Source organism: Balaenoptera physalus (genome assembly GCF_965194825.1).
Source record: "Balaenoptera physalus genome assembly, chromosome: 3".
NCBI lineage: Eukaryota > Metazoa > Chordata > Mammalia > Artiodactyla > Balaenopteridae > Balaenoptera > Balaenoptera physalus.
Window position 1 is genome coordinate 125,767,532 of NC_138890.1, and position 27,287 is coordinate 125,794,818.

The following is a 27,287-nucleotide window of genomic DNA, read 5'->3' on the forward strand; positions in this document are numbered from 1 at the left end:
ATTTAAAAAAATTTAACAGTATAAAAAGAAGACTGTAAATATTATGTATAAATTTCTCAAAACAAGTCAAATCAATCTTAGTTCATTTTGGAAACAAACGTGAAATTTCTATTTTTGGTAATGATAGATTATTCTGACAGAAAAATTTTTTAGATTGCTGAATAAGATTTTTTTTTTAACATTTTAAAATCAGCAAAGAGCTGACCAGATAGTAAGGGAAATGCCCTAAGGTCATATTTTTTGAAGGCAAACTCAAAAGCATCAAAAAGGAAACATCAGAGCAACTAAGGTACTCTTACCCTGACAATATTCAGAGAAGAGATTAAGTGCTCCAGTGTGTCTTAAGTATATGAAAAGTTTTTCCCGAAGCTTCTCCCCTGCTACCTCAGCAGACTTCCTTCATATTTTATTGGCCAGGAGGCCGAATGCCCACCCTTAACCCAGTCATGGGCAAAAGGAATGGTATTACCATAATTGGTTTTGACTAATCCAGATATGCCCCTAAAATGGGGTTAGAGTCATTTTCTCTGAGAGGTAGATTCCTGAGCAAAAATCAGAATTCTGTTAGCAAGAAAGTAGGGAGTGATAGATATTGAGTATGCCACAGATGTCTGCATCAGAGCTCTTTTAGTTTCCATCTTTACTAGTAGAAGTAGCAGCAACAAAAGTAGTAACGGTAGTAGTAGGACTAGTACTAGTAGTAGTACCAGTAGTAGTAGTAGTGATGGTAGTAGCTGCTGCTAACATTTATTGAGCACTTACTACATACCAGACCTATTATTTTAACCATATTTTCTTTCCATACTGAGAGTTCTCCTCAGTGGTGAGTTGACTTGGTAAGATATTTTTAATTTCCATTTGTTCAATATAAATCTAGAAAAACTATGCTCTAAAGTTGTGTTATAATCTGTTTTGTTAAAGCCTTGTTTCTGCAACACAAATTAGCTCATAAGTGACTGAGTTATTTTGTGCCGCTAAGAAATACAGCAGCTGAAGTCAAACTTCGTTTTGACTTTATACAGCTGAACAGCTGATGAAAATTGTACTGTACATGATGACCCTTCACCTCACACTCTTCTTTTTGTTCACTTTGGCCACATGCTCTGTCATTTCTGTGTGTGTTATTGTGTGTTTCTGCCTGTTCTTTGTACATTGGCCTCTTGTCTCTATAATGTATAATGTTTTAAATGTTCTTTTTCTTTTTTTCTATAATGCCTGGGTGTCTGTGTGAACTACCCTAATTTAAGGGACTCAAGATAGTATACTTGTCTTTTATCAGATCAGCCTCCTGCCTTAGTGCATGTTTTATTTAATTTAATACTTTACACATCATATTGAGTGACCCTGTAAATAAGATGTGAGAGAAAACTTTCCAATTAGTTAGAATCAGTTTGACAGTCAAGACCTAGAAAACAATTCATAGGCATTGTTGCTTTGTCATTTGTGATCCAAGAGCTTTTCTGGAGACTTAAATAGGGATAAAACAATGGATAAATTCAAATGATCCTAGAAGAATTTTCAAATCAGTGTCCAGAATGAGATTATGTTAGGCAATCAAAGAGTAAGAGCACCAGCGTTCCTTATCTAATGTCATGAATCTTTGAGGCTTGCTCTCTGCTTTCTAACTTAAGCATGTTATAATAGAAAATAGGAAATCTAGGAGATATAAGCCTGATTAACATATATTTGATACATCCTACTTGCATTTCTTTTAAGATCTTGCGACCCATTCCAAACAACCTATCAGTTTGCCGTATAGTATAGCAGTTTTGACCCTATCTTTTCTGTGATTGACCAGCTGGTACTATAGATTACAGCTTAGTTCTTACGTTTTTACATATAATAATAATTATAATTATTATTTATAACTCTCTTATTAGAATCGAATTAGCTTCATTAAAATCACAACAGAATAGAATAAATTAGAAAATCAGAAGAAAAGGAAAAATAATATAAGGCTGGGATCAGTACCTTAAATATGTACCACAAGGTCCTTTCACTCACTAAAAGTGGGCCATAGATTTTGCTCTGAGTTTCCTAGTAACCTGAGTAAAGATGCAAACACTATCAGTTCTAAGATTCATAATGTCTGATAGCTATGACAAAAGGAGATATATCCACAAAGGAACACTTCATTATTTTGAAGCTTTGATACTTCTCCTATGTGGATCCCTACAGTAGTGAATCAGATTGAAACATACAAGGCTGACAGTGTTCTCTCTGCTTAGGTTTGAGGAGAAATTGGACCTAGAACCAATGCAGGCCAGTCTTAAAAAGTGGCAAGCACAAAAACAAGATAGCCACACTTTCTCCCTAATGCCAGTGTAATTCCTACCACAGACATTTGAAGGGTACAGGAATGGTAAGAAGAGAAGAGCTCTCCAGTGGAAAGACAACAGTGTTCCCATTAAGTCCTGTCCTACTTACCCCAGTTTCAAAGAAAGCGATCCACAGAAATAGAAGAGGCAACTTATAAAGAGAGAATCTTTAAGATTTTAAAATAAAACAGAAAAGCATAGCCAGCTGTAAAATTGGCCTGACCACTCTCAACAGCAATATAACCAGCCTAGAGGCCAAAGGTATTCACACAATAGACTCTGAGGCTGGTTATCTGCATCAGGATGTATTGGATGTGCAGTTTGTTCCCTGCATCACCATTGGTCACCCTCAGGAGCCTTCAAAACCATCTAGAAAAGGATTCATTCTTTGACATTAACATCATGGTCTCTAGGACAGAATACCAGGTAAAGACAACAGCTGTGGCAGGAACAAATGAATATGCTTTTTGCCTTGAAGCTACTGAGAAACCAGGAGCATCTACTAAAGACATAGGATATTTGGATGAAGTTTGCTCTCACCATTAAACCAGGAACTTCAATAGAATATTTGGGATCATAAACTAATCTAATAGATATGGTCTTAGGGAACTTGGGTTTGGAGAGCAAAGATTTATGGAAGTCATGATGCTGAGGGTTCATTGTTTGAGGACACAGTTCCCCTCTTAGGACTTAAAGATAAATGATTGATAAGGTCCTGACAGTTTTTATAAATGAGCAAATGTAGGAACTAGCATGATTATCAGGTAGTGCCATTATGAGAAATAAAGACCCCAGATCTATGCTCAATCTTCTAAAAACTGTTTGCTCAAGAGCTGCTCAAAAAATACTTTATTATGTATATGAAATCTCCCTTTTATTGACACAAAAGAATATTGACTATTAAGCAGGCATTTCTGCTTTCCTGAGCAATTTTTCACTGCAGTGACTGAAACTATCATGCAAAATGTACTCAGAGGGTAAAAGTTGGTGTACATAGTATAAGTATTTTAAGTAGCAGAATTTATAGGTCAGTGTTATAAATACTTGAAAACTTGATATTTGTCAAGAGTAAAAATATTGTTATATTGAGGTTATAAACCAAATTTTATATCAAAGCCTAAAGAAGAAATATTAGCTACTGTGCAAAGGACTCTTCTACATTTCTAAAAAGAATGTCCTGGTGTTGCTTGGCTATTTTCCAGAAAATCCTTGTGTTTTTCCTATTCCATTTTATTTGTGATTTGCATGTCTGCTTGATAATGTGACTAGGATAGAACTTCTGGTGAAAAGCCTAAGCTCCACCTTGGCTGAGGTGAAGTCATATTATTCTTGCATCTTAAGCATCTCATTTCCTCCTTTATTTTATGCATCAAAGCTATAAAAAATTATGGAGATGAAGGATTTTCCAGGTTATCTGTGGTCTGTTCTAAAATTTAAGCATACGTTATGTAGCACAGGCACATTTTTTCAGTCAGCTTTGCTAGAGGCGCATGCTGTTCTGCAGTTTTTTTCTTCTTCATTGCGTAAGGTCATTAAATGGTGTCATTGCCTTGGTTGTGGTACACAGGAAAAGTATAGCCTATATTCGGAAGTAGTACTGTAGTGAAAAAAGTATGGACTTTGGATTCAAACTGACTTAAATTTAATCCTGACTCTAACAAGATTATTTCTGTTTTACCTTGACAAGATATTTAACTTCACTAAACTTCAGAGAACTCCTATATAAAGAGTATAATTATATCAAACTTGCAGGGTTGTTTGAGAATTAAAAGAAGTAACACTTTAAAACATCTAGTGCTATTCCTGGTACTTAATCTGTATTTACTACAGTGTAGCTATTACTGTATACACTTATGTTTTATAGATTACAAAGTACTTTTTATATAACCTAATCAAATCTTCAAATCACTTTTATAAAGGGAAGGACAGGGTTTTGTTTTGTTTTGTTTTTTAATATTTTAAAATGAGGAACTAAAGCTCAGCAACAGGCTAGTGTCTTGGAAGGGATTCAGTAAGGCATAGAATTCCTGAGTGCTGCTCTAGCACTCTTAGAACAGATGGAGCCTTTGGGCGGTGGGTGTGGCAAAGTAAGCTCTGAAAGAGTTTGGTCACCTTTGACATTGTCTTACTTCCAGTCTAACCTTACCCTGCAACAGAACCAGATAGCTGAGGACATTATGAAACTACAGACCTTGCCCCCAGGGAAAGGTGTGGGGTAAGTGATGCCAAGGTACAGAGTTGATCCATTAACTAAGTGTTATAACTGTGTCCCAAGTTATAATTAGAAAACATATATGTATCAACCACATTATTCTCATATACTTCAATATACTTATAAAAGTATACTTTCATATATATGTATATATATATGTGTGTATGTATATATGTATAGATATATGTATATATACATATATATATATATAATGGCAAAAAATAGCAGGAGCAGTGTCATTAATCTTTAGTATGAATTTTATAGAGTGCATCTTGTTGTGAGAAATAAAGATTCGCTTTTAAGCACAGAATAGAGCTTGCTTATTTATTTTGTTCTTTAAAGCAACATTTAAAAAATCACAAAGTAAAGGTTTGTTTCTTAACATTTTTACAGGCTTAGGGGAAAGGGTCATGCTATGGATAGATGACATTTAAATTAAATTTAAGCCATACAAGGCATATAGAAATAGCTTTAATTTAGAAAACTTGCATACAAGATTATGGTATCAAACATGACAGCTAGATTTAAGTTTGTCTAGACAATGTAGGTTTATCAGGCTTTTGTTTTCTTTTTCTTCAAAAGTAAAGGTACAGTGAAATTACTCCCCCAAAAGCAGAAACTATTTGGGGGAGAAAATATGAGAAGTTTGCCTCAAAACTGGGGTTGAAATGATTCACCACATGCATTGAACACTAAATTTAACCTTGGAAATGCCCTTGTGAATTACTTTAATGAGCTAATTAGTACCTGATAATTAGGAAATCAGGAGTTTTGTTTGCAACTTGTAAAAGAGGGTGTGGAAGCAAGGCTTTTGTTAGCCCATGTGGCATCTTTATGTGTATCACTCCTGTCTGGGTGAACAAGCAGAAATATGTCCCTTCTTCACAGTCTCAGGTCAAGTGCATGACTTGCTAAGCAAAGCAGAGGTTGAAATCCAGCCTCCACTTATGCTCCTTCAACTAACAAGGTATAATTGACTAAGAGTATGTTGCTATCCTGAAGAAAAAGAACATTAAATTTGGGGAGTGTAGAAGGTTGGTCTAGTGTAATAGTGAAGAAGCACAAGCGCATCTGGCATGAAAGTAAGAAAGGAAGAAGAAGCAGAAGGTGGGAAAGAGAGAGAAAGGGAGTAGAAGAACAAAATGCCAGTTTTGCTCAATTTGCTGTGTTCCCTGAGGCTGTAGGAATCCTGGCATCTTCCCAGCCTGTAGGAATGCTGGTATCTTCCCAGCCTACGCATCTTTTTTTAGGAAGAAAAGAGGAAAGGGAAAGGGGGGAAAGAGTTTCATTCTCGGCTTGCTTCTCACTCTTTATTACCCATAAGACATAATACAGTATTTGCAGAATTTTCCTCATTTGGAAAACATTTTGGGATGTATTGCTCTTGAGGGTAAGGGTATTTGGGGTGTATTTTGCAAATGAAAAAAAGAAGGCACAAAGAGATTCCGGGACTTTCCAAGGTCACCTATTCTTTGGGATAAAATCCAGATTACAACTCTAGTAACAGAAATGCTCCTAGACAGTTGGTCAGCAGAAGCTGAGATTTCTTTCTGCAGCAACTTTTATGCCCCAAGGAATTTTTTTTTTTTTTTAGATTTATCTACCAATAAAAAGCATAGTCAAAGGAGATTCTTTCAATCTATCAGTATAACTGGAAGCATAAGATAGTCTATAGAATGTGCTAACTTACATATTTCTCTAAAAAAAAAAAGTAGTGAAAAAAGATACTAATATTAACTTTTTGTATCTTTGAAAATACTAAGATCAAAAGATACTGAGACCTGCAGTGTTGCTTTCTGGATCTATGTGGGGCCCTGCTGGTTACTTTTTAGAAGAGGATGCTTGATAAGTATTAACACTAGGAGGCTGAAAACCCGTCAGGCTTCACATAAAAAATTTGTTGCTTATGCCTACTGTTTTCTGTTGCGGTTTCTGCATAGTGTCAGCATTTATTTTACTTAAGTAACTTAAAAAGCATTACTCCCTAAACTCTCCACTATTCTTAAACAAAACAAAAATATACTTTATGTAATTTTTCCTTAAGAAATTACTCTTTTCTTTGATCTCTCTCATTCTTTGCAGCCGGAATACACAGCTCCTACTGAGCTTATTTCTAATCAACACAGATTCAGAGCATTCACTGAAGGAAACATTTAAATCAAGAGAACAGAACACTAGCTGATATATGCTAGAAACAGAAAGGCATGGGATCAAGTCCCCAAGTCTACTACAGTTTCCAATTACAGCACCTTCCATTTTCCATGTTTTTCGGTGAACATCCAAAACACTCCTGCCTCAGGGCTTTTGCATTTAATGTTCCCTGGAACACTCTTTTCACAGGTTTATACGCAAGTCACTTCCTCAATTTCTTTTAACTCTGCTCAAGTGCCACCTTATCAGAGAGAATTTCTCTTGCTCTACCATTTAAAACAACTCCCTCACCCGCGCCCAGCCCACCCCGCCACCTTAGTACCCTGCTTTATTTTTCTTCTTTCTCATCTCCAACTACAGTGAGCTCCAGGAAAACAGGGACCTAATCTGATTGGTTTATTCTCCAGAGCCTAGATCATATGTTATATATAAAAGCTTTTTATATATATTTGCTGAATATAAAACAGACACTTAAGGCCAGTTCTTGGTGCCTGGTTTTAAGAGTACTGATGACAAGTTATTATGTCCCCATAGGAAAGCCATCAAGGTCTAGATACCTTTCAATAAGGGATTAGATTTGTTCAGTGTGGGTCCAGAAGAAAGGCACAAGACCACTGGGTTATGGGAAGGAAGACAGATTTTGGCTGAAAGAAAGATCCAGATGATAATTGCAGCTGTCTGAAAAGTATTTGATCTATCTTTCTGTAGTTTATGCAGATTGTATGACCACTTTGGGGGTAACTGTACAGGAAGTTTAAGAGTTTTGTGCAAATTATATTATATTCTGACATCAATTCTTAAAAGTGTATGATTCTGTATTGACTCAAAAATTAATAATTGAGCTTGGTTCTTCTGCAAAATGCTGCCAGACAGATGTATCTATATGTTAACACCCGAAATAAGGGGTTGGCAAATTGCACCTTCTGGGTCAAATTAGGCCCATCGCCTCTTTTTGTAAATAAGATTTTAGTGGAACACAGCCCTGACTGTCATTTACATAATGTTTATGGCTTCTTTCACACTATAATATCACAGTTGAGTAGTTGTAACAGAGGTTATATGGCCCACAAAATCTAACATATTTACTGTGTGGCCCTTGACAGAAAAAATTTGCCAACCTCTGCCCTTAACCAATAAATTGCAAAATGTAACACAAGGAAACATATCTCTATTCAGTCTCCCGAGTACCACTACCACTACTACCATTTCCTCCTCCTTCTCCTCCTTCTTTTCTCCTTCTTCATCATCATCATCATCAACTATTTTATCTGTAAGATCCAACCATAATAATATAAACCACTCTAAATATTTAAACAGAGGGAATCTAATGCAAAGAATTAGTTACGTGGATAATGGAAGAGGCTGACAAGCCCATAGATCAGCGTCAGCAGAAAGATACCACCACTCCTACCAGAAAAACATAGGAAGGAGGTAGTTTTATTAAATCCTAGAGGCTGAAATCACACAGCAGAATCTGGAACCATACAATTGGGGGTGGGGGTGGCTGTTGTCTGATGTTGGAGCCACAAAAATATTCTGCTTCTGCCTAAGATGCTGCTTGAGGTAGAGAGGAAATGAGAGAAATACCCTGGCTTCTCCCACTAGTGCCTTCCATTGCCTGAACTCAACCAGAAGTCAGCTGACACAGAGGCCTAGGAAATGGAGCCTGCAGATTTGTTCCCCCAAAATAAAGAGCAGAGCAAGAGAATGGTGAGGAATGAGTCTATGGATGCCTAGACCAAAGACCACACAACTGCTAATGGTTATTGAGTGCTACCAGTACCAGGTACAGAGCTAAACAGTTTACAAGAATCCTCACCTACTGAGTAAATACTAGAGTTGTCTCCAGTTTATAGATGAGGCTTGGAAAATTAAGTACATTGCTGAGGGCTATGAATTAAATACGTAAGTTAGAATTGAATCCAGGTCTGTCTTACTCCAAAATTCTTACTTTCAGCCCTCTCATTTTGTAAATAAGAAAAAAGTAGTTTGGAGCAGATAAACTTATAGCTGGTAAAGACAAGGCTAGGTCTAGAACCCAAGTTACTCCTATTAGGTTTTCGTACATCTTAAGAACTTAAAACCCTATTGTAGCATTTAGAGAGTCCAGAGGAGGCCCCCACTCAGATGCAGGAAGTGTCTTTGCACCTTGAAACTGTTACTAAGCAGCCTTCCTGGACACAATTTACTCAGTTATAAAATGGAATTGTTAATCATAACTACCTTATGAGAGTGTTGAGAGAGCTTAAATAGATACAGATCTAGAGACCTCTGAACAGTGTGCCATGAGATAGGTACTTACTAAATGCTTGGAAAAAGGTAAGTAGGTGTTCTTATTGTTAATATTTTTATTATGCTGAACCTGGGAGTGGTTATCACAGGAAAAGAATAGATCAGAAATCTTATGAAATGTTTATCCAAGTTTGTCATTAAACAGTAATATCCTCCTTTTGGACCTTTTACTTCTCTTCTATCTAGGATAATAATTACAAGATAGTCAAGAATAGGATTTTTGTTTGTTTTTGTTTTTGTTTTGAAGAGAGACTTTATTTTTATTTATTTATTTATTATTTATTTATGGCTGCGTCGGGTCTTAGTTGCGGCATGCGGGATCTTTCATTGCGGCAGGCGGGCTCTTCGTTGCAGCGCGTGGGGCTTCTCTCTAGTTGTGGCACTCAGTCTCAGTAGTTGCGGTGCACAGGCTTAGTTGCCCTGCAGCATGTGGGATCTTGGTTCCCCGACCAGGGATCGAACCTGCGTCCCCTGCATTGGAAGGTGGATTCTTAACCACTGGAGCACCAGGGAAGTCCCTGTTTGGTTTTGTTTTAAGTGAGTGGCCCTCGAGATGCCTTAGTTTATTAATTCAGGGCTTTTTTTTTTTTAATCCGGTTCTTATCTATGAAGTGTTATCTCTTATGCTTCTATACAGTTCCTTTCTTTCACCCAGGATAGCTGTTGTCCAACTATTCCCAAAATATGACCTTTTCTTTCCTGTCCCCGTGGCTTTACTTGGCTTCATTTTTAATAGAAGTCCTTTTTCTTTCTTAACCAGCTCAATTCCTATAATACTTTATAATATTATAAAGAATAAGTATGTATGACACTTTATTATAATTCTTATAATATACTCAAGATTTTTTTCCTCAACAAATATTTCCCTAACTAATCACATGACGCATTGATCTTTCACCTATATACAGCACCTGTAGACAATCTATAATGTGCTGTCATATACTTATTGGCTGAGATAGGGCTGTAGCTTTTCCATTTTTATCTTGTTACTCCAAATAGATTGACAGTCATGCTTGGGTGAAGTTTTAGGTGGTTGGTGCTTTACAAATACTTAAGTATTGTGTGAAAGCTTGTGGCTAGATTTCAAATTACCTGTGTTTTATTAAATTGACGATATTTGCTTAAAAACTAGCTAGTCTTGCTACATGGCAAAGCCACTGACAACCTTGGTCGTTTTCTGGGATTCCCTGAAAATGGCTTGTAAAGGGAAGCATTTCTTTATTCCAAAGATTAGCATACCATGAAACAAAAGACCCTGGAAGCATATCCTTCCAGTGTCATGCAGTATGTAACCTATGGCAAATAGTTATTTTTCATTTTTTTAAAAGGCAAATAAGAAGGATAATTCGACAGACAGAACCATTAGGTTTAGCATTGTAGTCTCATATTTTAATTTGCAGAAAATATTTTAAAATGCAAGGCTCATAACAGAATGTAGACCTGCTGTCACTATTTTCAGAACATGAGGCTTTGGACTTGATATGGTAGAAATTTTAACCACAGTATATAGGAAGTAATGATGACCATGCACATATTTGCACCTTGTGGTCTATTTTGCACATGCTTCAAGGGACCATTTGCAATGTACTGATCTCAGGAAACTGTATAAAGTAAATGTAGAGATCTAAGGGAGGGTAGTAAAATGTCCTCAAAATGATCTCTGAGAATGTAACATACTCGCCATTTATTCACAATTGAGACTTTTATCTAATGACTTATTTTGTTCTGTCATATTTAAGGGAAATGTTTTCCCCACCCATGTTTCAAAAGCAGTACTTTGCTTTTTAAGTGCTACTGCTCCAGAACTCTAAAAGATAAGTCAAATTAGGTCATATTTCCTCAAACACTATGAGAAGTTATACTTTTAATTCTTTGTGAACTTTAAGATTAAATTTAGGATGGCCCTGTGGTATTTGGAATCCAGACCTAACTAGATTGGCAAGATTTTCTTCTCTAAAAAACTTAGGTAGAAGAAGCATTCCAAACTTTTAAAAACAAATAATCCTCTCTTCACCCTCTCAACATCCTTCTCTGCTCCACCACCCAACACATGTACATGTTTTGAAAATTTAGTATTTTATTTTCTGTGATGTTAATAGATTAAATGTAAATCTTAATAAGTCCGAATTCCTTGAATTTAAAGGTGTTTAGACTTGAGGCCTAGCATTTTGCCCAGTTCATTCCACATCTTAAAATATGGTTTTTGTCAGGGCTAGACAGTAAACAGCTATAATAGTTGGGATCCAAACCACAATTAATAGTGCTGAATGTCATGTTACAAACCTGCCTCTTGATTTCTTAAAATAAAGAGCTGGGAGTAGCTGTGGCAACTGGACCTCAAATACTGTTACCGAAAAGGATTTTGTGTTTTACTTTCTTCATCTAGTTTTTATGTCTGTTTATAAGGAGATACCTGATGGATTGATTGCCAAGTGGACTATGACATGCATCTGAGTGTAAAGTTGTATGGAAACTGTTTAACACTTAACTTTGTTTAAGTCACTTCAGTTATTTCTTCTGTGGCTAAGATTACAATTCAGACACTTCAATCAGAATACTGGTTGTAAAACAGTAAAGCAAATGCCAGAATTATAGCCAGAGAATAAGGGAGTGAGCTAATGTGATGGAGTTCAGGCACTTTTAATTTTAGGGACATTGTCCCTTGGTTTTGGTATTTTTCAACAATCATACTATTTATGATTTTATTTTATTTTAGCCATGTCCTTTGGGGGCCCGAGATTTTCGAGAGAAACAGTGTGCAGACTTTGACAATATGCCTTTCCGTGGAAAGTATTATAACTGGAAACCCTATACTGGAGGTAATGTATAACCTGGCAGAGTTTTCATCATGCTTGAGAGCTTTGCAAATGTAAAGGAATATATAAATATATACAAACATGCCTGTGCATTCATATACATACTAGTAAAAATTAGTGTTTGCAAATCACAGGAAAGTGCTTCTAGTACTATAAAGGTCTCGTGTTTTAGTTTCCCTGTAATAAAGTTAATATGTTAGTACAAATGATCAGAAATCATTTTTTAAAACCCAATTCTATTTAACAAGGTACAAAGTTCCTAGAAATGATGTAAATCCAAATAATATTTCTGAGTTCTTGAGACTTCCTTGGGGTGTATAGACATTATATTATAATAATTTACAATTATTGAATATGTGGAATTATCACCCTAAAAACAAATTATAACGATATAAATCAACTCAAAAGAGGCCAGGAAAATTTGTGTCTTTCTTGGTCACAGACCAAGGATCTTTCCATAGATGATTATTGTTCTTTTTTAGCGAAACATGTTTTGCTCTTTATTTTAGACAAGTATCAGACACTAATTGCTCTGTAAGCACAAGAAGTTTTCTTACGCTCCCAAAATACAAACTAAATTTTGTTAAAATTTTCTCTTAGAAAAATAGAATGTACTCTTAAAAAAACTTTTATTTATTGTTTTTCCAATATCTTAGTTAGTTTTTTGGTTTTTTTCTTGGCCATGCCACACGGCTCTCGGGATCTTAGTTCCTCAACCAGGTATTGAACCCAGGCCCCAGCAGTGGAAGCACCAAGTCCTAACCACTAGACCACCAGGGAATTCCCCCAACATCTTACTTTGAAAACTTTCCAACATAGAGCAATATTAAAACAATTTTGCAGTGACAACTATATACCCACCACCAAGATTCTATCATTAATATTTTTAATATACTGTCTTTATTACATGTCTAGTCATCTCTCTATCCATTCATTAATTTATTCTATTTTTCAGGTGCATTTCAAAGTAAATTGTAGTCATCAGTATACTTTCCTCTAGATGCTTCAACTTGTATAAGTTTAACCACAGTTCAATATTTATTTTCTTTTTTCTTTTCAGGGAAGATTATGTACAATGAAATGCACAAAACTTAACTGTACTTTCCCTGAGTTTTGACAAATGCATACACCTGTAAAACCTTACTGAGTTATAGAACATTACCATTACCTCCAAAATTCTCCTAGTCCTCACTTCCTCCCATTTAGTAGCTGCCTCTACCTACTTCCAAGAGGCAACCAGTTCTGACTTTTTTTCCTTACCATCAATTAGTTTTTTCTGTTACAGAGCTTCATGTAAAGGAAATCATGGCATATTTACTCTTTTATGCAAGGCTTCTCTAAGCCTAATGTTTTTGAGATCCATCCATGTCCTTGCAAATGTAATTAGTTCATTCTTTTTTATTGCTGAGCAGTATTCCATTGTACTAACCAGTTTGTTTATCCATTCTGCTATTGATGGAAACCTGGATTGTTTCTAGTTTTCAGCTGTTATGAATAAGCGGCTATGAACATTTGTGTATGTCTTTTTGTGGGCATATGTTTTCATTTCTCTTGGGTAAATACTTAGGGGTGGAATTGCTGGGCAATAGGGTAGCTGTGAGTTTAGTTTTAAAAGAAACTGCCAGATGTTTTTCCAAAGCAATTGTACCAGTCACACTCCCATCAACAGTGTATAAGAGTTCTGTTTGCTCCCCATCCTTGTCAACATTTCGTGTTTTCAGTCTTCTTCTGGTGGGTGTATAATGTTGTCTCAATGAAGTTTTAATTTGCATTTTCTGATCATTGAATATGTTGAGCACGTTTTCATGTGCTTATTGAGCATTTATATATCTTCTTTTATAAAATGTTTGTTCAAATCTTTTACCTATTTTTTTTGAATTTTATTTATTTATTTTTTATACAGCAGGTTCTTATTAGCCATCCATTTTATACACATCAGTGTATACATGTCAATCCCAATCGCCCAATTCATCACACCACCACCCCCACCCCCCTGCCGTTTTCCCCCCTTGGTGTCCATACGTTTGTTCTCTACATCTGTGTCTCTATTTCTGCCCTGCAAACCGGTTCATCTGTACCATTTTTCTAGATTCCACATATATGCATTAATATCCGATATTTGTTTTTCTCTTTCTGACTTACTTCATTCTGTATGACAGTCTCTAGGTCCACCCACATCTCTACAAATGACCCAATTTCGTTCCTTTTTATGGCTGAGTAATATTCCACTGTATATATGTACCACATCTTCTTTATCCATTCGTCTGTCGATGAGCATTTTGGTTGCTTCCATGACCTGGCTATTGTAAATAGTGCTGCAATGAACATTGGGGTGCATGTGTCTTTTTGAATTATGGTTTTCTCAGGGTATATGCCCACTAGTGGGATTGCTGAGTCATATGGTAATTCTATTTTTAGTTTTTTAAGGAGCCTCCATACTGTTCTCCATAGTGGCTGTATCAATTTACATTCCCACCAACAGTGCAAGAGGGTTCCCTTTTCTCACACCCTGTCCAGCATTTGTTGTTTGTAGATTTTCTGCTGATGCCCATTCTAACTGGTGTGAGGTGATACCTCATTGTAGTTTTGATTTTCAGTTTTCTAATAATTAGTGATGTTGAGCAGCTTTTCATGTGCCTCTTGCCTTTGCCTATTTTTAAATTGGTTATTTATCTTTTTATTCTCAAGTGGTTCATTTATCAGATAGGTTTTACAAGTATTTTCTCACAGCCTATGGCTTTCTTTACTTTCTTTGTTTTTCTTTATGTTTTAAATGGTGTTTTGGATGAGTATAAGATTTTAATTTTGATGAATTCTAATTTTTCAGTTTTTTAAAATTTTGTGGTCATTGTGTTGTATGTCCTGTCTTAGAAATCTTTGCCTACCTTAACTCAGGAAGATATTTTCTTCTAAAAGCCTATGGTTTTGATCTTTATATTTAGATCTGCAGTCTAAAAATAATTTGGGGGTATGGTATGTATTTTTAGTGTATTTATAGACTCTGTTTTGTTTCATTGATCTATTTGTCAATCCTATGCTGGTACGACACTGACTTGATTACTTTAACTGTAGAGTCTTGGACATGGGTAGTGTAAGCTCCTCCTACTTTGATCTTTTTTTTAAGAGTCCTTTGTATATTCTAAGTGCTTTGCATTTCCACATAAATTTTAGAATCAGTTGTTAATGGTTACAGAAGAACATGTTGGGCTTATGATTGTTGTCATGTTGAATCTTTATATCAATTGAGGAAAAACTGATATACTAACAATATTGAATTTTCCAATTTATGAACATGGTATATCTCTCCATGTTTTCCTTAATTTCTCTCAGCTGTGCTTTATAGTTTTAGGTGTAAGGTCATGCACATCTTCTGTTAAATCTATTCCTGAGTAATTTATGGTTTTGACACTATTGTAAATAAAAGTTTATAATTTTTTATTTTCAATTGTTTCAATTGATTTTTATATATTAACTTTGTATTCTGTGACCCTTCTAAATTCCCTTACTAGTTCTAATAGTTGCTTTGTAGATTGTTTAGAATATTCTTGGTAAATAGTCATGTTATCTGGAAATAGAGATTATTTTTTTCAATTTTTGTACCTTTTTATTTTATTTTCTTACCTTAATTCACTGACTTGGCCTTTAGTACAATTTGTGCATGTATTAATTATATGTGTTTTTCTTCTTTATTCTGTTAATATAGTGACTTAGTTGATAGATTTTATAATGCCAAACTGACATTTTACTCCCAGGATAAACCCCATGTGATAATGATTTATTATCTTTTTATTTATTATCTTGTTATTGGGCTTAATTGCTAATATTTGATTAAGGATGTTTACATCTATCTTCATAAGGAATATTGATTTGTAAATTTTTTTCTTGTCGTGTTTTTGATAAGTTTTGGTATCAGAGTTACTCTGGCTTCCAGAAATAGAATCCTTATTTATCTTGAAAGAGTTTGTAGGGTTGATAATACGTCTTCCTTAGAATAGGTTTTACTAATAAAATCATCTAGGCTTGGTATTTTCTTGTGAAAAGAATTTTTGTATTACAAACTCAACTCCTTTAATAGATAAAGAGCTATTCAGATTTTTTTATTCTTATGTCAGTTTTTGAATTTGTGTCTTCAAGAAATTTGCTACTTCCATGTTGTCCAATTTATTTGCAGAAAATTGATCATAACATTCTCTTATTATCCTGTTTAGTATCTATAGGATCTGTAGTGGTATACAGTCTTCCATTTCTGCTATTGATAATATGTATCTTCTCTCTTTTTCTTGATCATTCTTGCTTGAAGTTTATCAATTTTATTACTCTTTTCAAAGAATCAACTTTTGGCTTTAGTACTTTTTTTCTAAGTAATTTTTTGCTCTTATTATTATTTGGGGAGAGGGGTTTATTTTGCTGTTCTGCATTCCTAACATTTGATGTATTTTTATTTGCTTCAGTTCAAAATATTTTCTTATTTACATTGTGATTTCTTCTTCGACCCATGGGTTATTTAGAACTGTGTTATTTTTGTTTCTAAATAGTTGATTTTTTCCAGATTTTTTGTTATTGATTTATCATTTAATTACATTGTGATCAGAGAATACTCTGTATGATTTAAATTTTTTAAATAGTTGAAATTTGTTTTATGATACAGCTTATTGTCCAGGTTGATGAATGTTCTGTGTATACTTGAAAAGGATGTGTTTTCTCCAGTTGTTGGATATAGTGTTCTATATGATAATAAGGTCAATCTGGGTGATAGTATTGTTCAGATCTTTTATATTCTTTCTGCTTTTTTTCTGCTCTGGTTTTTTAATCAGTTCCTGAGAGAAGTGTGTTAAAATCTTCAACTGTTTTATGGCTTTGCTTTTTGTGTGTGGGTGTAGGTTTTTGCTTCATGTATTTTGAATCACTTTTATTAGGTGCATATACATTTGGGTTTGTTTTGTCTTACTGTAGAAGTAAGTCTCTGAAATAGTTCACAGATTTAATAATTAGCATCTAGATAATTGTGTGCTTTGTAAATTAACCCTAAATTCATAATAAGCTTTAACTGAAGGTAATTGGTAATGTGACCTTCCATTCAGAGAATCATCTTAAATCCCTTCTTGAAATAATAACATTACCTCTTCTGAAAACTTATTGTAGCAGAGGAAGCTGAACACATATTCAGCAATAAAGGAAGAATAAATATATTTGTATTATTATCACACAGTGTAGTGGGCTAAGGAATACAACCAGAGCATTTATGTGTTCTGCCTATCAAATACTACCTTACATAATTAATACTAAAATTGTGTAAATAAAAGACTCATGTTCTCTTTTTATAGTCTGATGCATAAAAAGCTGCATTAAATTCCAAAGCATTACAATAAAAAATGGAGAAAGAACTACACTGGGTAGTAATGAAAAAAAAAATCCCAGTTAGATCTGTGGAAATTTAGAGCAATTTTATTCATGAGAATCTTATAAAAATAAATATAATACCTTGATTATCAGTTCAGGAAGAAATTATTTTATTTATTACTTGTTATTTCTGTGCTCAGTACAGCAAAATGTATCATTAACCTAAGCCTAATAATAACATTATGTTATACAGAAGTTCTATAGCCTGTAGACATTGAAAATGGAAGAAAACACGGACTTCAGCCAGAGGTTGTAAACTGGCAGTTCAGGAACCATTTTTACTTATATACATGTTTTAGCCTCCACAGTATTTTTGAAAACTTTATATGAGTTGCCAAGAAGAGTTTATATTTTTAAAATCTAGGTTTCCATCTTCTTTTGAAAAAACAATGTCTGACAATATTGGGCCATCTTCTTACATGACAAAAGTCAACTGTAACAGTGATCTACTTTAATCGATTGTTCTCTCTATAATTTATCATTGTCTCCATCACTCAGTTGGCTTCTCTTTTACTTCACCCCATAGAAACCTGGTTTCTACCTTCACTGAGACCTAGGCATGTCATTTCATCTTTCTGTCTAATTTTCTTTTTTAGAGGTAGTCTTTTTTATTTCAAAGAAATTTTATCAGATCATTATAATAAGGCCAAAGTGTTTTAAACATCATGAAACAAAGGTTCAACAGAAAGTATTTTTAAGTCCTAATTTTAATCAATAATTACATTTTTATAAATAGCTTTTTTATGTTCAGTTTTGAATAAAATGAAGCCATATTGATTGCTACTTTTCCAATATACTGAGAAGTTATGATATGTACTTGCTTGTTTTTTTTAAATTGCTACTATTTATACCTATTTTTCATGTCAGCCTTGAAATATACACACAGCTATTGAAATACAAATTTCAAGTTACAAAATGAAAATTCTCAAATTACTATATGCATTTATTCACAATATAAAATTAGATTTTTAAAAAATTATTCAAGTTTATTTCTTTAAGTTTTTATTCAATTTATTTAAACTAAAAAAAGTTTGGGGGGCTTCCCTGGTGGCGCAGTGGTTGAGAATCTGCCTGCTAATGCAGGGGACACGGGTTCGACTCCTGGTCTGGGAGGATCCCACATGCCGTGGAGCAACTGGGCCCATGAACCACAACTGCTGAGCCTGCGCATCTGGAGCCTGTGCTCCGCAACAAGAGAGGCCACGATAGTGAGAGGCCCGCGCACCGCGATGAAGAGTGGCCCCCACTTGCCGCAGCTAGAGAAAGCCCTAGCACAGAAACGAAGACCCAACATAGCAATCAATCAATCAATCAATCAATAAATCTTTAAAAAAAAAAAAAGTTTGATGCTATGTAATATTGGGTTGGCCATCTTACGGAAAAACCCAAACGAACTTTTTGGCCAACCCAATATTTATCTTTGATTTATTAATCTCATAAGAATTTTTCAAATTTAATGCTATAATTAATTTTATCTTTGACTTGCTAATCTCATAAGAATTTATCTCCATGCTAGAGCCACTTTCATGGAATATGATATGTTTAAAGCAGGTCTAAGTTTACTTTTATTTTATAATTACCATATCTCTGCTTGAAGTAGCAGTTTTTGTATCGTATTCGGTAACAAGTGATATAATTTGCATAAATTCCTATTTGTCATACAAGGTCATTCTCAAGGACTTCCTAAACTTTATTTTTTTAGTTTTTAAAAATTGCTTTTATTTCATCCATTTTTTTCAACATTCAGTTACCTCCACTGTGATCCCTTTTGACCTAAAATATATTGAAAATATATATGGGAAATACCTGAAATTTTAAAACCTTAAGATTACTCAGCAGGTCCTCCTTCAAGTTGCACAAGCAATGAAAGTAAACATGAAATTTTAGCAAAGAAGAAAAGAAATCTACATATCTAGGTATATAGTCAGAGAGTGATGGTCTGTTATCAATCGAAAATATGCTGTGGATGATACTGAATCACTGTTCCTTAGGAGAACCACTCCATTTATTTCTCTTCTACTATATTTGTCCAGGTGGGGTAAAACCTTGTGCGTTAAACTGCTTGGCTGAAGGTTACAATTTCTACACTGAACGTGCCCCTGCGGTGATTGATGGGACTCAGTGCAATGCAGATTCACTGGATATCTGTATCAATGGAGAATGCAAGGTTGCTCAGATTATGAATATCATTGCTTTTTGTTGGGGTTTTTGAGACTTTTGTCTTTTTTTTCTCAGATAGGAGCTCCTAATTAATACTATGCTAATTTTTAATAAAGAGAGCTGCATTTTAATTTAATTTTCAGTAAGGAAATATACATAGTTAAAGGTAGAATTATCCATTCACATTCAAGCACCATGCAAGTGTGATTTATTCTGGTGTTCTAGTTATGTTTGTAGGGATTGCTAGAGCTATGAAAATATTTTGGAATTTAATTTCCATTATTCTTCTGTTCTGTTTACAAACAAGATGATAGCAAAGAGGGGGAATGAGGATTCAGCTCATTCATATGTCTACTGTGTGTTCTCAATGAAAGATTATTTGATATATTTCATAGCAAAATATTTCCTCAAAGTGTAAAACAGCTATGCTTTTCCCATTTTGTCTTCTTTTTAAGCATTTATAATGGTTTTCGCTATAGAATTACTCTTACCTTATTAATTCATTTACTTCAGAGAATTAACCAGACCAGTTGGGAATTGCAGGAGCAAATCCATGGTATTTTCCTAGACCTGTGTATGAATCTTATCATAAGAAATTAGCCACAAAAACCACTGTTTTCTTAACATTTTTCCTTGTCTGCTTTTGTTTGACCTTAAAGAGAAGCATAAAACTAAATGCCAGAAACTGAGAAAGATGAGATAAAAAACACTGTCTATTTTAATTAGTCTCATAATTTCTTGCAAGTTTCTGTCCTTCTGGTTAACTTGTCTCCAAATGTATCTGATGTTGCACTCTGTGTGTGTGTGTGTGTGTGTGTGTGTATTTACTTGAAGAAAAAGTTATTTCTGGGACGGTATAAAAATGTTTTTCAGATAACCAAGACCCAGGCACAGGTTATATTCAGACATTGCATGCCTGGTATCAATGGCTAAAAGTCAAATTACAAATTTAAGTGCCAAAATATGCCAAAAATATATGAAGGCCACATTTCTATGATTAAATACAAAATTGAAAGGTAGAATTTCAGCTTCTACAATAAAATTTCATGTTTACATCTCCTTTTTCTTTATGGTAATTTTATTCAGCTAATGGAAACAGGTATTCATTTTTAGAGATTTCCTCAGGCATGAATTCCACAACTAATCCTTGACACTAACACTAACAATTGGATATCCAAAAGAGCCAATGGTTTAAAAAGTGCAAACCATAATGCTCAGTCAAGACTTGTTGTTATAACCCTTGTTGTGTAGGACCATATGCCATTTTTTCTTAGTTCTTGCATTTCTTAATTGAGGGTATAAGTAAGAGCCCATTGCCAACAAATTACAATATTTTAAGAATTGGAGCCTGGTATCTATAAATGAAGAAGTCTAAGCTACAAATATAGGTGTACATTCCTGGGGAATCAGAATTTTTTTCTTTAAACTTATGTGTTGAGAAGTGTTAGCTAGAGTTACTTAGGGAATGAAGGTAAAAGTGGAAAGAGGAAAGTATTTCCTGTTTAGATTTCCTGTACTGGAAAAACACATAAATAAATAAGTTATATTCATTTGGTTAGTGGGTCCAAGAGTTCCTCCTCTTTTTGACACACTGATTATTCTTCTCCGTTTTCAGCATGTAGGTTGTGATAATATTTTGGGATCCGATGCTAGGGAAGATAGATGTCGAGTCTGTGGAGGGGATGGAAGCACATGTGATGCCATTGAAGGGTTCTTCAATGATTCGTTGCCCAGAGGAGGTGAGTGTGTAGAAAGAACTCTTCCTCACACCTCTGGTGTACTTGGAATAGCCAAAATATTTGATTTCCCCCCTTATTTTAAAAATTTCTTTATTCAGGCAGACAATGGTTTTTCCCCAAATTGCTTTCAGTCCTTTAAATATTAAATGTGGCTTCAGGTTAGATATTTTAAGGAAATATTATTCCATTTCTACTTGACTTCGTTTAGCCACGTTTCTTTAAGATGGGAATTCCCGCAGAGCCTTGAAGTGGGGGCCATGTGTTGAGGGGAAAAAAAAAAAATGAACCAATATTATATATCTTGAGACTTTAAAGATATCTTGAGATAATTTTAGAGGAAAAGAAAAATACTCTTAGATGTATTCATGAACCCAAAGGGGAATTTGCTCGTTATTCACAATTTATAAAGTGCAAAAGAAAGCATGGAAGAATAAGGAAACTGTTATTACTGAATGCTTACTAAACACTCATTTTCTGACGAAAGCTCCAGATGCTGCTTATTACTGGCTGTCTTCTGTGTTCCAGGCTACATGGAAGTAGTGCAGATACCAAGAGGCTCTGTTCACATTGAAGTCAGAGAAGTTGCCATGTCAAAGAACTATATTGGTAAGTAGCATATTTTACTAGATTTGAAAAAATTAATGAGGAAAAGCACTGCAGTATCATGAAGGAAAAGACATACTGCTTTGAGGTAGAACACTTTCATGTTAAAAAGGAAGAAGTTCCACATGAAAGAACTAAACAAAAAAATTAGTATTTTATAGCTTACTCTTCACTGGGTTAGTTGATTTTTTTTTTTTTCTTTAATTTTTGGCTGCGTTGGGTCTTCATTGCTGTGCACAGGCTTTCTCTAGTTGCAGTGAGCAGGGGCTATTCTTCGTTGTGGTACGCGGGCTTCTCATTGAGGTGGCTTCTCGTTGCAGAGCACGGGCTCTAGGCGCACGGACTTCAGTAGTTGCAGTGCGCAGGCTCAGTAGTTGCGGCACGCGGGCCCTAGAGCGCTTGGGCTTCAGTAGTCGTGGTGCGTGGGCTTCAGTAGTTGTGGCTCACGGGCTCTAAAGCGCAGGCTCAGTAGTTGTGGTGCATGGGCTTAGTTGCTCTGCAGCATGTGGGATCTTCCCAGACCAGGGATCGAACCCATGTCCCCTGTGCTACCAGGGAAGTCCCATAGTTGATTTTTTTAAATCAGTTTTAGTGAGGTATAATTTACATATAATAAAATGCATCCATTATAAGTGTATAGTTCAAAAAGTATTTACAATTTTATCTGTATCTATCTCTCTCTATATATAGATATAGATATCCATATAAATACCACAACCAAGATGTAGAACATTTCTGTGACTCCAAAACATTCTCTCATTACCCTTTGCAGTCAAGTCCCCCTAGCCTTAGCCTCAGAAAACATTGATCTCTTTTCTGACATATTATTATTTTACTTTTATTTATTCTGGAATTTCACATAAATAGGATCATCTAGTATGTACTCTTATATCTGGCTTTTTTTTCATTCATAACAATGTTTTTGAGATTCATCTATATTGTTGAGTGTATCTGAAGTTCATTCCTTTTTATTGCCAAATAGTATTCCATTGTTGGGATATACCATAATTTATTTATCCACTCACTTGTTGATGGATATTTGGGTCATTGTCAGTCTTCGACTATTATGAATAAAGCTTCTTTGAACATTCATAGACAAGTTTTGTGTAGGCATATGTTTTCGTTTCTCCTGGATAAAAAGCCTAGGAGTGAAATCACTGGGTCATATGATAAGTACATGTTTAACTTTATAAGAAATTAATTAAATTAACTTTTTTCCAAAGTGATTGTATCATTTATATTTCCACCAGTAATGTAAAAGAGTTCCAGTTGCTCTACATCCTGTCAGTACTTGGTATTGTCAGTCTTTTTAACTCTACCCATGTAGATATTTTTTTTGTAAAATATCTAAACAAATATTTTGCCTATTTTTACATTTTTTCTTTTTATAAAGTTATGAGTTCTTTATATATTCTAGTTATGTCTTGTTCAAATATATGTTTTATGAATATTTTCTTCTAATCTGTGGCTTGTTTATTTCTATTCTTAATGGTGTCTTTTAATTCTGATGAAATCTAATGTATTAATTTTTTTATGGCTTGTGCTTTCACATCCTATCTAAGAAATTTTGCCTACCCCAAGGGTGCAAAGATTGTCTTCAATGTGTCTTAAAGAAATTATGGGTTTAGCTTTTACATTTAGATATATGGTCCATTTTGAGTTTTTATGTAAGGTATAAAGTAAGGATTGAAATTCAGTTATTTTCACATGGATATTCAATTACTATAGCACCCTTTGTTCAAGAATGTTATTTCCCCCATTGAATTACCTTGACATTTGTGTTAGAGATCAGTTGCACATGAATGTATGGATCCATTTCTGTTCCCTGCCATTGTTCCGTATGTCTGTCCTTAAACCAAAACCACACTGTGTTGATTAATAGAGATTTCCATTAGGTCTTGAAAAGAGGAAGCATTAGTTCCTCAAATTTGTTCCTCTTTCTCAAAATTATTTTTGCCTTTCTAGGTCCGTTACATTTCTATATACATTTTAGAATCAGCTTGTCAATTTCTACAAAAAGAGATTATTTGGAATCTATAGATCAATTTGGGGAGAATTGACATCTTAAAAATATTGTCTTCCAATACGTGAAAAGACTTACCTGTATATTTATTTAAGTCTTTACATTTGTTCAGTAATGCTTATTTTTCAATGTACATATCTTGCACATATAGATTTTTTTAAAAATCTATCACTAAATATTTCATGCTTTTTGATGTTATTGTAAATGATATTGATATTTTAATCTCATATTTGAATTGTCAGTTGTTATACAGCAATTGATTTGTTTTTGTATTGACCTCATGTCCTGTGACCTGGTTATACTCATATATTAGTTCTAATAGTTGCTTTGTACACTTCTTTGGCTTTTCAACATAGATTATCATGTCATCCTTCAACAAAGGCAGTTTTACTTCTATCTTTCCAATATTTATGTCTTTTATATCTTTTTTCTTGCCTTATAATAGTGATCAGGACCTTCAGTACAATGTTGAACAAAAGTGAGGAGACTGGACATCTTTTCATTGTTACTTATCTTAAAGGCAAAGAATTCAGTTTTTTGGGTTTTTTGGGGGTTTTTTTTAACCACTAAATATAATGTTAGCTAGAAGATTTATGTAGATGCCCTTTATCAGGTTGAGGAAGTTCCCTTCTGTTTCTAATTTTGAGAGTTTTCTTCATGAATAGGTTTTGAGGTTTACTGCATGATCAAGTGTTATTTTTTTCCCTCCGTTTCCTGTTAATATAGTAAATGCTTTGATTGGTTTTCAAATGTTAAATCAATCTAGCATTCTTGGGATAAAAATCACTTTGTCATAAATTTATTATCCTTCCTATATATTGCTACAATTGATTTACTAATATTCTGTTAAGAATATTTGTTTGCATCTATGTTCATGTGGGATATTGGTCTGTAGTCTTTTCTTATAACATCTTTGTTGGTTTTTATATTAGGATAAACCTGTCCTCATAAAGTTGGTTGGGAAATATTCCTTTCTTCTCTATTTTCTGAAAAAGTCTGGGTAAAATTGGTATTATTTCTTAATGTTTGATAGACTTCAACTGTGAAGCCATCTGGGCTGGAGTTTTCTTTGTGGGAAGTTTTAATGAAAAATTCAGTTTCTGTAATAGGTATAAAGTTGTTGAATTCATTGGCATAATTTTGTGCATAATATTCCCTTATTCTGTTTGAATGCCTGTAGGATCTGTAGTGATGGCTCTTCTCTCATTCCTCACATTGGTGATTTATATCTTATTTTTCTTGATTGTTCTAGGGGGGTGTTTATTAACTTTATTGATCATTTTAAAGAACAACCTTTTGGTTTAAATGACTTTTCTATTATTTCTCCATTTTCCAGTACATCGATTCCCACTCTTCTCTTTATTTTTTCCTTTTTGCTATTCACTTTGTGTTTAATTTGTTATTTTTCTAGCTTCTCAAGATAGAAACTTAGATTATTGATCTTAAAAATCTTTTTTCTAATCTAAAATAGGTATTTTGCACTATAAATTTCCCTCTAAGCATTGCTTTAACTTCATCCCATATATTTGATATTGTTTTTTTCCAACACTCAATTTAAAATATTTTATTTACCATATGACACATGACTTAGAAGGTATTATTCAATTTCCAAATATTTGGGGGATTTTCTTAATTCCATTATGGACAGATAAGGTACTTTGTATGATTTTAGTTCTTTTGTTGAGGTTTGTTTTTACAGCCCAGAATATGGTCTCTCTTAATGAATGTTCCATGTACACTTGAGAAGAATGTATATTATGGTAGTATTGGGTTTAGTATTCCATATATGTCAATTAGATTAAATTGGTTGATAGTTTTGTTCAAGTCTTCTACATTTTTATTTATTTTCTGCCTCCTTGTTTCAGCAAATATTGAAAGAATCATGTTGAAATCTCCAACTAGAATTGTGGATTTGTTTATTTCTCCCATTAGTTGTAAGGTTTTGCTTCATTTATTTTCAGAGTTTGTTATTAGGTGTATAGACATTTAAGATTGTTAGATTTTCTTGATGTATTGAGCATTTTATAATTATCATATGTTCCTCTTTATTTCTTCGGTTTTTTTTGTTGTTGTTTTTTTTTTTTTTTTTTTTTTTGGCTGTGTTGGGTCTTCGTTTCTGTGCCAGGGCTTTCTCTAGTTGCGGCGAGCGGGGGCCACTCTTCATCGCAGTGCGTGGACCTCTCACTATCGCGGCCTCTCTTGTTGCGGAGCACAGGCTCCAGACGCACAGGCTCAGTAATTGTGGCTCACGGGCCCAGTTGCTCTGCGGCATGTGGGATTTTCCCAGACCAGGGCTCGAACCTGTGTCCCCTGTATTGGCAGGCGGATTCTCAACCACTGCACCACCAGGGAAGCCCCGTTCCTCTTTATTTCTGATGATATTCTTTGACCCTCGTCTATTTTGACTGATACTAATCTAGCCACCCAGATTTCTTCTGATTAGTGCTTGCATAGTAAATTCTTTTCCATCCATCCACTTTTCACATGTAGGTGTTTCTGAACTTTAAATATGTTTCTTTTAGACAACATGTAGTTTGACTCTGATTTCTTGTTGTATCTAACCATCTTTGCTTTTTCAATTACAGTCTCTAAATGGGGGGCTTGCCAAACTTTTTCTGTAAAGGGACAGATGGTAAATATTTTCAGCTTTACAGGACATGAAGTTTCTATCTCAGCTATTCAGTTCTACTATTGTAGTGTGAAAGCAGATACAGATAGTACATAAATAAATGGGTATGACTGTGTTACAATAAACTGTATTTACAAAACAGGTGGTGGGCCATAGTTTCTCAGCTCCATGTCTGGATCATTTATATTTAATGTAATTATTAAAATCATTGGGTTTAAGTCTACCATTGTGCTATTTTTCTATTTGTTCCATGTATTTTTCCCTTTATTCTCCTTTTATGTCTTCTTTTAGGTTTATCAAGTGTTTTATAGTATTCCATTTGGGCTCTACTAATGGCTTATTAGCTATACTTCTTTGTTCTATTTAATTAGTGGTTGCTCTAGAGTTTACAAAATGCATCTTTAATTTATCACAATATACCTTCAAATAATATTATACCGTTTATGTATAATGCAAGATGCTTATAACAGTTTATTTCCATTGTCTTCCATGTTTTGTGCTAATTTTTAAAAACACATTTTACTTTTTCATATGTTATAAACCCTACAATACATTGTTATTATTTTTGTTTTAAAGAGTCAGTTATCTTTTTTAAAAATTTAAAAATAAGAAAAATTATTTTCTATTTACCTACATATTTATTGTATCTGGCATACTTTCTTTGTGTAGATCTGAGCGTCCATCTGTATATATCTTCCAGTTTTTTCTCATTATATTTGTTTTCCTTTAAAATCCTTGAGTATATTTATAATAGCTGTTTGAGAGTTATTTTCTGCAAATTCCATAATTTCTGTCATTTCTGAGTCTGTTGCTTTTACTTGGCTTTCTTCATGGTTTGTACCACGTCTTCCCCTTTCTTGCCAGTTGTAGTAGTTTTTCATTAGATGTTGTACATTGTGAATATTTTTTTATTGAGAGTCTGGATTTTGTTGTTGTTGTTTTTT

General features: G+C 34.2%; 1 protein-coding gene across 13 annotated transcripts in view; it reads left to right on the plus strand.

Moving 5' to 3' along the window:
* ADAMTS6 (ADAM metallopeptidase with thrombospondin type 1 motif 6) overlaps positions 1-27,287 on the plus strand; it is a 279,209-nt gene that overhangs the window by 185,011 nt on the left and 66,911 nt on the right. For all 13 annotated transcript variants that reach the window (XR_014262242.1, XR_014262243.1, XM_082457107.1 and 10 more), the window contains 4 exons: positions 11,690-11,792; positions 19,223-19,356; positions 20,965-21,088; positions 21,614-21,694. Coding sequence is in view for 11 of the 13 variants with exons in the window: in XM_082457107.1 (XP_082313233.1) it covers positions 11,690-11,792; positions 19,223-19,356; positions 20,965-21,088; positions 21,614-21,694 (442 nt within the window). In the remaining 2 variants the exon portion in view is untranslated. The remainder of the gene's footprint in view (positions 1-11,689; positions 11,793-19,222; positions 19,357-20,964; positions 21,089-21,613; positions 21,695-27,287) is intronic.